General features: G+C 34.9%; 1 protein-coding gene across 1 annotated transcript in view; it reads left to right on the top strand.

The window, feature by feature from the left end:
- Positions 1-14275, top strand: part of FYB1 (FYN binding protein 1) — a 106164-nt gene extending 91889 nt beyond the window's left edge. The window contains exons 15-18 of the mRNA XM_079918749.1: positions 940-1102; positions 8806-8839; positions 11476-11507; positions 12295-14275. Coding sequence (XP_079774875.1) covers positions 940-1102; positions 8806-8839; positions 11476-11507; positions 12295-12317 — 252 coding nt within the window. The 3' untranslated portion in view covers positions 12318-14275. The remainder of the gene's footprint in view (positions 1-939; positions 1103-8805; positions 8840-11475; positions 11508-12294) is intronic.

Raw genomic sequence — 14275 nt, 5'->3', positions numbered from 1 at the left:
CTAAAAATAGAATAGATAAAAAAGATGTGAGATAGATAGATACATGTGAAATATTATTCAGCCACGAAAAACAAGGAACTCCTGCCATTTGTGACAACATGGTTGCACCTTGAGAGCATTATACTAAGCAAAATAAGTCAGAATGACAGAGACAAATACTGTGTGATATCACTTGTATGTGGAATCTAAAATAACCAAACCCACAGAAATCAAGAGTAAAATCATGGTTACCAGAGAAGGGGAGCATGGGGAGATGTCTGTCAAAGGGTACAAATACTCAGTAGTTAGATGAGTAAGTTTTAGGGATCTAATTACAGCACGGTGCTTATAGTTAGCAATACGGTATTATATACATGGAAGTCCCTAATGGAGCAAATCTTAAATGTTCTCACTATAAAAAAAGAAATGGTAATATTGCGAGGTGATCAAACCAATAGAATTTACGTTCTGGTTGTTAATCATTTTGCAATATATGAGTGCGACAAATCAACACATGCATTACATCTTAAATTTTAAAAAACTTTTTATTTTAAAAATAATTATTAGGGGCTCCCCTGGTGGCTCAGTGGTTGAGAGTCCGCCTGCCAATGCAGGGGACACGGGTTTGTGCCCCGGTTCGGGAAGATCCTACATGCCGCGGAGCGGCTGGGCCCGTGAGCCATGGCCGCTGAGCCTGCGCGTCTGGAGCCTGTGCTCCGTAACGGGAGAGGCCACGACAGTGAGAGGCCTGCGTACCGCCAAAAAAAATAAAATAATAATAGTAATTATTATTAGGTTGGTGAGGTTATGAGTGATTTTTCTCCAAAGAAGTTTTTGTTATTTTTTGAAAACAAGGAACTAGTTATTTAACAAAGATTTTCTTAATAAATCTGTCCTAAATGAATTACTTTAATACTACACATCAATCAATAAGGTAAATGTTTTTTCTTATTTTTCCAGTTTGATGGTGAAATTAGAGTCCTCTATTACACCAAAGTTGCACCCTACTTAACTTCTAAAAAGTGGGGGAACAGAGATCTACAGGTGAAGCCTGGAGAATCCCTGGAAGTTATACAAAACACAGATGATACAAAAGTTCTCTGCAGGAATGAAGAAGGAAAATGTAAGTCACTGTTTATTCTTTATCGCTAGGACGCCCCAGAATTTAACGACTAAACAAGTTTTAGTGATCACTCCTATTTGTATTAACTGGTTTTGCTCCATGCTTTGTGAGTTGTGGAAAACATTAAGAAACTGGAGACCTCGCTGTGCTGGAATCAATGTATTTTATTTTAATTTTTTTTTTTTTCATTTCCCACCTGCTATATTTGGCACTGAGTTGCCAAAGTTATGCCAAATTCGTGCTTCTGAAAATGTGGTCCCCAGACCACCAGCATCAGAAAACTCCTGTGTGTATTACAATTCTAACACCCTGGACCCACCCTTGACTTGCTGAGTCATGTACTCCGTGGCTCAGACAGAGTCTGTGATCATAACGGCTTCCCTAGTTTGCTCCTACGTACACTAAAGTGAGAACCACTCTGCTAAAGTAGTGAGTGGTTCTTGCTCTGGTCTGGTTTGAAATTATATCACATATGTCACACCTAGAATCTCCAGTTTTCCTACCTTGCAAATTCACTTGTTTTCACTTCCTGTTCGGCCACATTTAATACGACATTCTATTCCAAATAAACACAAGAGTGTCCTGTCCTCTCTGACTTTCTCAGCTACTAAAGCTGGCAGATGGAAATGTTTTTGTCCAGTTTTAAAAGGAAGCTTATTTCATTTAACGTCCAGAGAAGAGTAAGTCAAAATTATGTTGTCCTATATTTAAAATTGAATGGCCAACATGGCTGTCCCATATCAGCTCGGTAAGTCTGCACGGAAAACACAAACTTTGAGTTCAATTTTAATGACAGGAAGGTGACTCAGGTACAGGAACCGAAGTAGATGTTTTAAGAATAAAATACAGTGACTCAAGGGTGGGGAAAATGGATCTAAAGCTCTTATGGAAGGGGTGTGGTTGGCTTTAAAAGGAAAAAATGGAATGTGGGTGCAAAGGATAACAGGCAGGGGTATGTAGTGTTACTACTTGAAGGTTACTGGAGATAATTCAAAGATGGAGCTCCAGAAGACAAAGAAAACCCCCATTCAGACCAGGATTTGTGAAGATGTACCCCAAGGAATAGTCTTAAATGCAGAATAACTACATGCTTTAAAAGGTCATCAAAATATTTTAAAATGTTCAAATTTTTAAAATTATTAAATAAGTTATGATAAATATATAAACTGAGTATTTTCCAGGGTGATTATGATAGCATGAGGAAATTCTCATGATACAACAGTAAGAGGAATAAGAAGCCTGCTTAAAGTAGGATAGGATTTATTTACAGCCATGTTAAAAAATATGTAAATAAAAGAAACCAAACTAAAATCCTAATAGTGGCTGATTAGGGTGATGGGCCTAAATGATATGTCTCCTTCCCTCTACTTTCCAAATTATTTCACATTTTTCACAACAGAGAATTGTTCTAGTACTTGTCATGTGGACCTTTCTCCAGAGGAAAAGCTTCAGACTTATCTTGACCTGCTGTCCTGAGATTTCTGTCCCCGCAACAAATCCCATCTAGAGCAATGCTCCTCGACTCCAAAGTACATACACTTCACGTGGGGATCTTGTTAAAAATGCAGATTCTAACTTAGCAGGTCTGAGGTAAGGTGTTTTCCCAAGCTCGCAGGTAATTGATGCTGCTGGTCCGCAGAACATACTCTGAGTAACAGCATATAAATGACCTCAACAACAAACATGTATAGATACAGATGAGCAGATGTAGATTCAGCATCAAAAACAGAAATTCAGAGGAGACTCCTACCTAGGAACCAGTAGACCCTAAGAATGAGGAAAAGCAACAGCCATTCTGGGATAATTTGTAGTCTGCTATCATTTTCTACTTCGACATCAATAATTCTAAATACTGCTATGAATACTGGAGGACTCCTATCCTCTTAGAATTTATCATCTGTTAAAAATGAGAGGTGAAAACATTACATGACATTCTGGTAGATAAAATCAAGGGTTCCTTGTAACTTTTATCTTCTTTTTTTTTTTTTGTCTGCGGCAGGACCAATGCACCTTACAGTTCTCAAGCTCACTGATAACTAATTCAATTCTTAGGTGGTTTTAGGGTCCACCTCGAACAGAATGAAAACCAGATGATTATATCAGTAGCACTTGCATACTAGTTGTTTTTTATTTATAGACTTTCTTTGGCCTGGACTTTGTCTTAGTTTGGCTTTCCCATTTAGGAGGAGATTCTGGGATACTCCCATGAGCACGTGGAGAAGTAGACTGGGAAGAGAAGGCAGCTAATAAAATCTTGTTAATAAACTGGGAAGAGAAGGCAGCTATTAAAATCTTGTTATCAAAAAAAGGTACACTTGGGTAGTAGGAGCTTAATCAGTTGGGAAATCGGAGTGGCAGTGTTATCCCATCCGGTGGGAAACAAACTGGGGTACTTATACATCAACTCTGTGTCCATCAGGAATTGAAGCCTACTCCTGGGCAGGTGGGAAGGCCACCAAGAGCATCTGCGATTTCATTATTCCACAATTCAATGATCATATCTGCTTAATTTCCCTTTTATTTTTCCAAATCTCTTGCTTTTCTTAATTTTTCTAAAACTGCTGGTTAGTCTTTCCTTGAACTGGATGTTTAATTTTCTTAATTTTAAATCTAATTTAAATTTCTTAATTTTCTTAATTTCTGATCTATTCCTCAAATACCTCCATAGGATTTGGGACAATTGTTGTATGGATTTAACCCTTCCTCACCTGGATTATTGCAATAGCCTTTCAAATGATATGTCTCCCTTACCCTTCTCTCAGCCAATCCACTCACCATACTGTTACCCAAATATTATTTTTAAAAACATGAAGTCTTTAGGGTTAGTATATAAAACCCTTTGTGATCTAGCCTCACCTGCATCAACTATTTCCCATCTGCAACTAACACTCCAGAAATGTAAACTACTCATTTGTCATTCCCTGAATAAATTATGCTATTTCATCCTTCTATGCTATTTTATTCTACTTGGAATGCCCATAAATTATCTATTAAAAACAACCCAGTTGTCATCTAAAATTGGAAGCACACTCACTCACTCCTCTGCAGCCACCCTAACACAATTAATCTCTCCCTTGCTGCACCATGCCACTACTGTTATTGCTGTCACTGTCCTTACTGTTTTTCCAATCTATTACTCTTATGAGACGGAGCTTGAGAGTAGCTTCAGTGAAATGTTCTCAACATTGTATTGCCAACACATTCTACACTGCCTGGCACCTTGTTTGGGGCTTGCTGAATTGAGTATAACAATTTGGAGATTGCAGTTGGATAACCAGATGAAAATCTGACTTACTGACATTCACAGGAAGAAGTCCGTTGAATAGTTTAACTTGTTAGAAGACAGAACTTCTCTGTCTTAGCCATAGTGATGTGGTTCACTTGTTGTGTATCATTTGGGAGACTCTGAACCTTTCAGTTCCTTTTTTCTACACCTAATTAGCAGTAACGACATTTGCAGTCCAACATCATGATGACCCTAACATTTTCCTTACTTTCTATTCTTCTTTAATCCATCCAAAAAAAAAAAAAAGAAAACCATAGTTTACTTAAACCTAATTTGTAATGATAGATATGAGAGGCTAAATCATTAACAGTAATCCCTTCCCACTGTGGAGCAGAGTACAAGCCACTTTTACAGGCATTATCACATTTGATCAAGTCTCACCCACTGACTTGTAGAAAAGCACATTGTAGAGGCATTGAGATCTTAAATATATATTTCTGGCACATTCCCAAATGTTTAGAATTTCTCGCTAATATTTGTGCATGTTCCTCAACTCAAAGTCTCATAAGCTGTGAGTTTTCCCACCTCTTGTCACTGGAGAAAATTTTTCTACAAAAAAGTGTGGAATGAGACATGAGCTGAGTTATTTGTGATCAAAATGTTGTCCATTTCCTTTGGGCACCAAAGGAAGGGGAATTTTAAAGGTGCTTTGGGTGTCCCCAAATCCAATTGATGATTTCTTTGCTTAGGTAATTTTGGTTTCGATTTTAAAACAACACATGTTCACTGAAGAAAATTTTTGTATTCAGAAATTTAATGTCACCTGATTTGAAGCCCTAAAAATAAGTAGAGAGAGAAAAAGAGAGAGGGAAAGAGAACATTTTTATAGAACTAGGTTAATAATTTATATTTAGCATTATACACTGCATTTTGTTTTTAATTTCTATTACATTATGAGCATTTTCTCTTGAAGTCGGACGTTGTTCCACTTGCCTTAGTAAATCTATGCAGTATGACTTTATTGTTTTTAAACTGCATGAGGCCAAATTGAGTAAGTTTAACTTTATTTCTGGACTTGCTCACAACAAACGAAATAATAAGGAAATAATAAAATTTGTCATTTTTATTGAGTAAAAAATTTGAAAATATTAGAACAAAGATATTTTTTCCAAAGATGCTTTTGTATATCCTTGGTAATTTTATATTCACAACACCCTCCTGAAAGGTGAGTCATTAGTCCTGCGACACATCTGCACTGTAGCAAGTAAATGTTTTGGGAAGAAATTAACTGGCACAAATGGTGGGTGGGTGTTACTTTCTTAACCAACTCTACCCACCACATATTTCAAAACATTTGTTTCGAGTCACTGTGTTCTGCTCTATGAATGTGAGATTTCCTAATGATACTTTCATATTATCTGTGAGCATCCCTGGTGTGCCAGTGCCCACGATATTATAGAGCTAACTAAACACAGCAGCCACTCTGCATGTTACAGAAGTATGATGAGGTTTTCTGTTTATTTCATTTGTTTGTATTTTTCATTACATTCCCTATGATGAATGTTCATGGAACATGTGAGCAGAGAACATTTTTCTACTGCAAAAAAAAAAAAATTGTGTCTAGGAACTATCATGGAGAAGTGGTTTAAAACTTCATGGTAAGACACTTGTTTTGACACTGCCATGAATCATGCTTGTAATAGAATGAAGTTTCAGCGGAGATTTTTAAAGGTACTAGACAGCAAAACCTATGCTGTATTAAAAGTCGTTAACCCTACAAAAGTGCTATATAATAGTGATTTCATAGTCTATGAGCCCCAAATGATCACATCATTTCAGGGAACTAAAGTAGAGCAGCACAGTACCATCCCACACCCCAACCCCTTGATAAGTTTGTTCTTAAATAATATTCACAATCGTTGATGTTTATGTAGCTCACACAACAACAAAAACAACAAAACGGCAACAACGTTAGAGCCTTCAACAAAAGAAAAAGCTGCTCCTTAGAGCTCTTGAAGAGTCAAGATATAGGAGGAAATGTAATAGGGATTTGAGAAGCTAGGAAAATATATTTTTTTATAATAAACTTTGTGAGGTTAGGTAATTAAGTTCTATATCATGAGTTATTAACTTTGGTCATTGAAAGGACTGTTTTATGCCTAATTACAGATAGTGTTTTATCCAGGTCTATACAGTTTTAGCATAACTGAGTTTTAAAAAGTAGATGACCTACAAGCACAAGAAAATAAAATCCTTTTATTTCCAGAAATGGTGATTATATTCTCTTTGTTTTGGATTTTGTTTCTCTTGACCTTCTAAATATATTTTACAAACAACAACAGAAATATACTTGAGGCCAGAATAATTCCAATCTCTGGCAATATTTTCTTACTTCTTATACATTTCTCTAATTGTCTACATGTTAATTTTAGTTCAGACACTTTACAAAGCCCAGACAACTCACAATGAGATTGATTTCATCGTTAAAGGCTGCAGTCGTTATTTTAAAATTATTAATTTAAACATGAATATCAATGGGAACACTTACTTGTATTGTTTTATTTTCCAATTTGTTTTAAGAGAAAATTCAAAATGAAAACATAACCACCAATTTTAACTAACGAAAAAAAAAAACTTTGTGACTCTTACTGTCTGTAGAAATGGTTCATACTTTATGTTAGCCCTAAACAGATGTACAAGTAAAGACAGACTTCGATTATTGGAAGCCTGACACAAAATCCACAATTTGTTCAAAAAGTCTGTTATTTGCACAGAGTTTCTCTTTTGAGAGACACACATAGAGTTGAATTTGTTAGAGATGAGTTTATCCCCCTTTAAAAATTACGCTAAATGACGATGTCTACCTTAACTTTTTTTTAAAGTTTGTTAACGTGAAATGACTGAAAGAACTGTGGAATCAAAGTCTACCCAAGGATCATAGATATTAATTTTAGATGACCTTTATATTAATTTTTCCACTTCTTTAATTGAAATAAAAAGGAAGGTATAACATTGTCTAATTTTTCATACTCTGAGAAAAATATTACTTATTGTACTTTTATCATTTCATTACTGCCATGCTGCAGGAATTCAGAGATAACTTTGATTCTTTATTTTCCAAATATGATTCTTATGAACAATTTTCATCAATAAGTAGTTAATTTCTTGACAAAAAATGTTGGTGGAATTGATTTTACCCTGGAATATTTCAAGGGAAAGTTCATTCTCTTAATTTTTAATCCACAATTTCAGTTGTATGATTCTAACTTTTAAAAAATTTTGCATGTTAAATCAATGGCAATACGTAAGTTTATTAACGTTTACGTAAGTTTATTAACGTTGGTATTAATTTTTCCTTGTGAGCTTCCTGCTTTATCATTTTTTACACATTTACTCTGATTTAGAACCAAAACTAGATCTGAGGTGGAGCAAAACCAATAGACTGACTCAGTGAAAGAAGTTATTTAGAAGCTGTATTGACAAGACTATAAATGGTACTAATCTCAAACATACAACAGTAGCTAGGTGCTAACACAAAACCAATAATTCCAAAGGCTAGTAACATTAATTAGATGTCAGCAGACATTTTCTTAAGAAAAACAGCCCATATTTTTTCTTAGGAGTATTTTGCACAAGAGGGGCAAAAATAAAGTGAAAAAAAATCTTTGCTTTCTTGTATAAAATGTTTATTTTCCATTTAACAGAAGAATCACTAGAATCCCTGATACGTGCTCTTCTAATCATTATTTATTCCATGAAAGATGAAAATGCAAACATTGACGCTCTGTCAAATGGCAAAAGCGATAGTGAAAGATCTTTCACACTCATTATTAGAGAGCTGTTTTGAAACCATTTAGAATGCACACTCCCCCAAGTAAACACTAGATTGCGGATCTGAAAGGGGAATGGAACACAGTTCTGACTGTTCAGTATAATAAAATTTGAAAAGTTAAGTCTTAGACCTGGTGATATTTAAAATCCCTACCTGTGACCTACTTTTTTCATAGGAGAAATTATGCTTCATAAATTCTTAAAACTGTGTCGAATGGGTAACACCTTAAAGAAATAGATTAAAATGTGAAAGAAGATTGTGCTACAACCTACAGTAGCTTAGAAAAGAAAATATTGGTTTTTAATTTAAGGGGGAAAGGAGGAAAGATTGTAAATGGAGGAAAAGAGTCATGTAGGAGAGAGAGAGAAAAAAAAGTTAGAGAGAAGAGGAAAAGTTATAAAGCAGAAACTAACACACCATTGTAAAGCAATTATACTCCAATAAAGATGTTAAAAAAAAAAAAAGGAAGGAGAGAAAATCGGACACAAATAAGAAAAATAAGTCATATTTGGAGATAGATATAATTATTCAATATATTATATCATATTCTTTTAATTATTAAATTCTATTTCAATTTCTTTGAAAATAGTAGGGATTTTTCAAGTTTTTACTGTTAATAAAATTTATTTTCTTTTTCTTTCTTAGATGGTTATGTCCTTCGGAGTTCCTTGGTAGACAAGTAAGCCCATTTTCTTCTACTACTATACTTCCGAAAATAATTATATGCTTTTCTTTAAGAAAGTTTCCTAATATCACTTACATAATATAATCTACTAAACTATCATAAATAAATTTTAAAACAATATGCTATACTAATGTCAATATGGTAGTACCCATAACGAAGTTAGTTTTGATAAAGTGTCACTCTTTTAAATATAAAGGAGGAGCCCTTCTCACTCACGATTATACAGTTCATAGTTTTATATATTCATTGGATACACACATTGAAAATATTGGAGACAGGTCAAAACCACTAACACTTTGCATTTCACTAGCTATTAATGCAGTTGATTGAATTGAATTAATCAGGTATCGATTAGTGTCTGCAGAGTAGGTACAAATATCACCTGTTAACGGTTTATGGCTTGGTGCCTAATTGAAGGCTTTTCTTTACTCACACTAGGCATAGTAGAGTATTAAGTTGCCTTTTTTGGAAGCATGCCAGAAAAAGATAGTGGTCAATGATTCTTCTATTTTTATGAATAGGACATTGTCACAGTCTGGTACTAGTGCTATTAGAGTCCACCCACAATGTTATAAGATCCTATTCCAAGTAAACCAGTGCAAGAAATGAACTCCATTATCAGGGTAGGTCATATACCAATACAGAGATTTACAGAATTCAGCATGATTAAGAAATCAAGGAAGATTCACAAACTGTATCCATAAATAACCTGACACCAATCAGAAAGAGGCAAAGCAATGTTAAGGGCTCTGTCAGCAAACCAGGAAAGAGTCAAAAGAAAAATAATCACAATACTTTTATTTTCCTCAGAGCATTAATCACAGTAGTAGGTGTGGGACTTTTCAATAGGTTTTACTCTATGAAAGATACAAATTTCAAGGAAAGAATGCGTGACAAATAACGGGACCACATCTTCATCAGTGATTACTACAGGACGATTAAGAGAGAATTCAGAAAGTGTACTCTCTAAGTAATTATTGCTTTACTACCTATTGAAGTGAATACTTAATACAAGTTTATTGAATGAATAATAGAAAAAAATCTGTCCTCTTTGCATTTGTATCAGATTTCCATTAGCCAAATCCTCCCTCCATCTCAGAGAAAGGATCCAAACAGAAGACCTAGGGAACTCACAGCATCTGCCATAGTTGGCAGCAATTTGAAAAGCCTGCTGCTGCTTCCATGATAAATGCACAGAGGTAGTATAGGAACCAAGAGTAGGTCTGGTCTAAATGACAAAGTCACCTTACATTTGTGTATCCTACGTTTCAAGGCTATATTAATATTTATAATTCTTTCTACTTTAATTACTTGCATATCATTCTCTCCTCCATTAGATTATAAGTTTCTTGAAATAAAAACTGTGTCTTACTTATATCTCCTGGTACATAGGAGGGACTCAGTGTGTGTGTAGAATAGAATATTTCACAAAGATTCAGGACCAGATGAAACCTAAAATGTGTAAAACTCACCAGAACGATTATTATGGCTGCCGCCTATAACCACAAATATTTTTAAAATTATATAACATAAGAATCACCGTACAGTGACTTCCTTGGCAGTCCAGTGGTTAAGACTCCATACTTCCAATGCAGGGGACATGGGTTCGATCCCTGGTCGGGAAACTAAGATCCCACATGCTGCGCGGCATGGCCCAAAACTTTAAAAAGTAAAAAATAGGACTTCCCTGGTGGCGCAGTGGTTAAGAATCCGCCTGCCAATGCAGGTGACATAGGTTCGAGCCCTGGTCCGGGAAGATCCCACATGCCGCGGAGCAACTAAGCCTGTGTGCCACACCTACTGAAGCCTGCGTGCCTAGAGCCCGTGCTCCGCAACAAGAGAAGCTACCGCAATGAGAAGCCCGCGCACCACAACGAAGAGTAGCCCCCGCTCGCCACAACTAGAGAAAGTCTGGCGTGCAGCAATGAAGGCCCAACGCAGCCAAAAATAAAATTAATTAATTATAAATAAATAAATAAAATATATAAATAAAAAATAAAAAAAGAATCACCATACAAACCATATCCTGGCTGCTTATTTTGTAACCAATATTTATATATTTTAAATTAATATTTACAAATTATAATTAGAAACATTGCAGAAATTATGCACCCATTTCCTATGCCAAATATTTCTGTATTTGATTCAACATTTGAAGTTCAAGTGAAAGTAGTATAAATCTGATATTACTGAACATAAAGAATCCATCACAGTTTTGGATTAGGGCCCCCAGTGGAGTACTGTGCCATGATTTTTCAGTTTGTTCAGTTCAACAAACACTACTGACCAAGGACAGCTGTGTGCTAGGCTTATAGTTCTATCTAAAGATGAGTAAGGCAAGGTCTATGCTCTTGGGGCATGTTTTCATTGTTCTGTATGTCTATGATATGGAATAAATTTTGTGTGTGTGTGTGTGTGTGTGCGCTATAAGAATGAAACAGAGGATTCGATTAAGTCAATGAAAGGAGATACAGATGAATATGAAATTTCTTCCCACTTATAAATGTAACTTCTCACCCTTAAATGCCTTATGTCACATAAAATCACATTATTAAACTTATAACCTAAATATTGCTTTAATGTTAAGAAGATTCTTTCTTTAAAATAAAATTTATTTTCTACATTTACAGTGATGGAGAGATTTATGACGATATTGCTGATGGTAAGTCTCACGTGGCACCCAGCACAGAGAACAGTCATGGTGAATTTACTGTTCTTACAAATACTGAAAATAGCTTGCTGGATTAATTAGAGCCTTCCAATCTGATTAGAATTTGAATCACCTGAAAATGTTAAGAAAGGTAAATGCCATGGTATAATGAAATAAAATTATTTTTGAACATGACTGAAAATCAAGGAAAAATCTCTTATTTATTTTCTTTGAAAACAAAAGAATGAAATATTAGTGTATTTTTCATTATACCATGAATCTTAATAAGAATTGCTTTTATCCACAAAAATATTTGTGCCTCGACAATAAGTAGGTACTTATTTCATAACCTGTATTACTCACTAGTATTATCTAAGCATTGTACATTTCTAAATTATGATCTAAAAAATTAATCTCACCTGAAATGAAGCATAGTGTTAATTATGTTCCTTTTAGTCTCCTTTTAAATGTATGATTCTTACTGATACCTAGTATTTTCAACCTCATTCAGAATTACTATCAAAAAGTACATTTAATTAAGTACCAGGTAAAATAATCTTGAGTCTCATTTTGATAGAGAATAGATTTGTCCAGAAACTTTGTTTGGAAAAGTACACTGAGCAATGAATGTTAAATAAATATATGGCCTTCGATTTAAATGCTTTTTCATAAAGTGAGACAATTCTCCTATTTTTATCCTAAACCAGGAGAGTATGAATCATTTACATTTACAGCGTTGGAACACTTAGAGGATATGTATTTTGTGTAACTAATTTAAATTTGTATTTTCTTCTTTTAGGTTCAATCTACGACAATGACTAGTTCTCAGCTTTGGTCATTCTGCTATGTTCATTTGATGACAATGTGAAGTCTGTGTTTTAATTGGCCTATGTTATCGGGTATCATAGAAAATGAATGCACAAAACTAGTTATTACCATTTGTTATAAAATTATGATTATTTTTATACATTTTGAGATTTTGGACTTAGAAAATGATTTCCCTGCTTAATCAACATCTTGGAAGACTGCATCAATGAGATGTAAGAAATATTAAATACCCAGTTCTGCCTCAGCTACAATTATATAAGCACTTCTTTTAGACCATCAATAGACAACTCTCCCTTCCGGAAAAAAAAAAAAAAATCTTTTGAGAAAAAATGGCTGTTGTCTAAAGAAATATAAAGAACAACAAAAATACAAGGAAGGAAATTTTTAAATTTTTCATAAGAAGAAAAACTCTTGTTTGTACTTCTAATGATCCTATCTTATATTCTCTATTCAAATTATCTATCTTTTAAAAGGCAGGGCTGTCTCCACTCTTACTGGTGGGTTAAATGTTTTCAAAAATTATAGTAGTAGCAGAACTTTTGTATAAAGTTTACCATATAATTCTGTTTAAAGTACTGTTGTAACTAGAGTAGATATGAATGAAGACCACCCCAAAATTATGAAGAATGGAAGAATGGAGTTCAAAATTAACTAGCCTTTTATGACATCTCTTTACTATGAAGACTCTTTTAAAGGTTTCTGTTTTTGTTTCTCTATTACCTCTATGGAAAAAAAATTTTAAACCACTTTACTGGAAAGTTGGCCAGCAGAGGAAATACAAATTAATAAACCTTAGCGTTTGGGCTGGGGTATTTCCTATTGGTACGTACTCAACCAAAAATAACCCAAAAACAAAATGTGAAGCATTTGGGTTCCAAATGCTAAGAACACTAAACACCACGATACAAAATGCAGAAACCTAACACCCAAGAAAATAGCATATTAGGAAATTTTTTCACAGCTTCCAAAATATGAATTGAGCAAATCCTAATGCTGGCTCTGCTATTAATGAGCCATGATGTGTTACTGGATAAATTATTTATCCTCCTCCTAGTTTTCTCATCTGCAAATTTCAGGATTAGACTAAGTCAATTTTTCCCAACGTTTTCACTATCAGTTACCTCAAATGTCTATAATCCTCCCTCTACCCTAGCCCTGTGTTTCAGAAGTTTTGCTGATTTTTAAAACTCATTGATTAAATAATGATTAATGCATTATCCATGTTTTAATATTGCAGAGGCCCATTGGAGAGTCTGAAGAGTAGCCCCACTGAATTGAAATAATTTCAAGTAATTGTAAAGGAACTCAAAGGCTTCATGTGGGTAAAGTGGGATTTCTATTAGGTGCTTTGAAATTTAAAAATAGATCAACTACTATTGTTCAATGTGTATACTCTGGGGGTCTGAGGCCCCCAAATTAGAAGCCACTAATCTCAAAGACCCCCTCCAATTATGAAATATTTTGGTGTCTACTTTTTGATAGGGAGAGCCAGTATTTGCTCACATGATGAATTTATTTTAATACTAGATAAAATTACAGCATCCAGAAGTGGTTTTTGTTTGTTACATTTGGTAACAAATATACAACATACACTGACATTATGTTTCCAGTAATTTTATCTTCTGATTGAGAATGGTATAAACTCAATACGATGTCAGTTTTTGGGTTTTTTGTTTGTTTGTTTGTTTGCTTTTTTGCTGTACGCGGGCCTCTCACTGTTGTGGCCTCTCCCGTTGCGGAGCACAGGCTCCAGACGCGCAGGCTCAGAGGCCATGGCTCACGGGCCCAGCCGCTCCGCGGCATGTGGGATCCTCCCGGACCAGGGCATGAACCCGTATCCCCTGCATCGGCAGGCGGACTCTCAACCACTGCGCCACCAGGGAAGCCCCAATGTCGGTTTTTAAAATTCTAAATTATATCAAGGGTATCTTTCAGAGTTATGCTTTATACAC

This window comes from Stenella coeruleoalba, assembly GCF_951394435.1.
Source record: "Stenella coeruleoalba genome assembly, chromosome: 3".
Classification (NCBI taxonomy): Eukaryota; Metazoa; Chordata; class Mammalia; order Artiodactyla; family Delphinidae; genus Stenella; species Stenella coeruleoalba.
The sequence above is the reverse complement of the archived record's forward strand: the minus strand, read 5'-3'. Positions and strand labels throughout refer to the sequence as shown.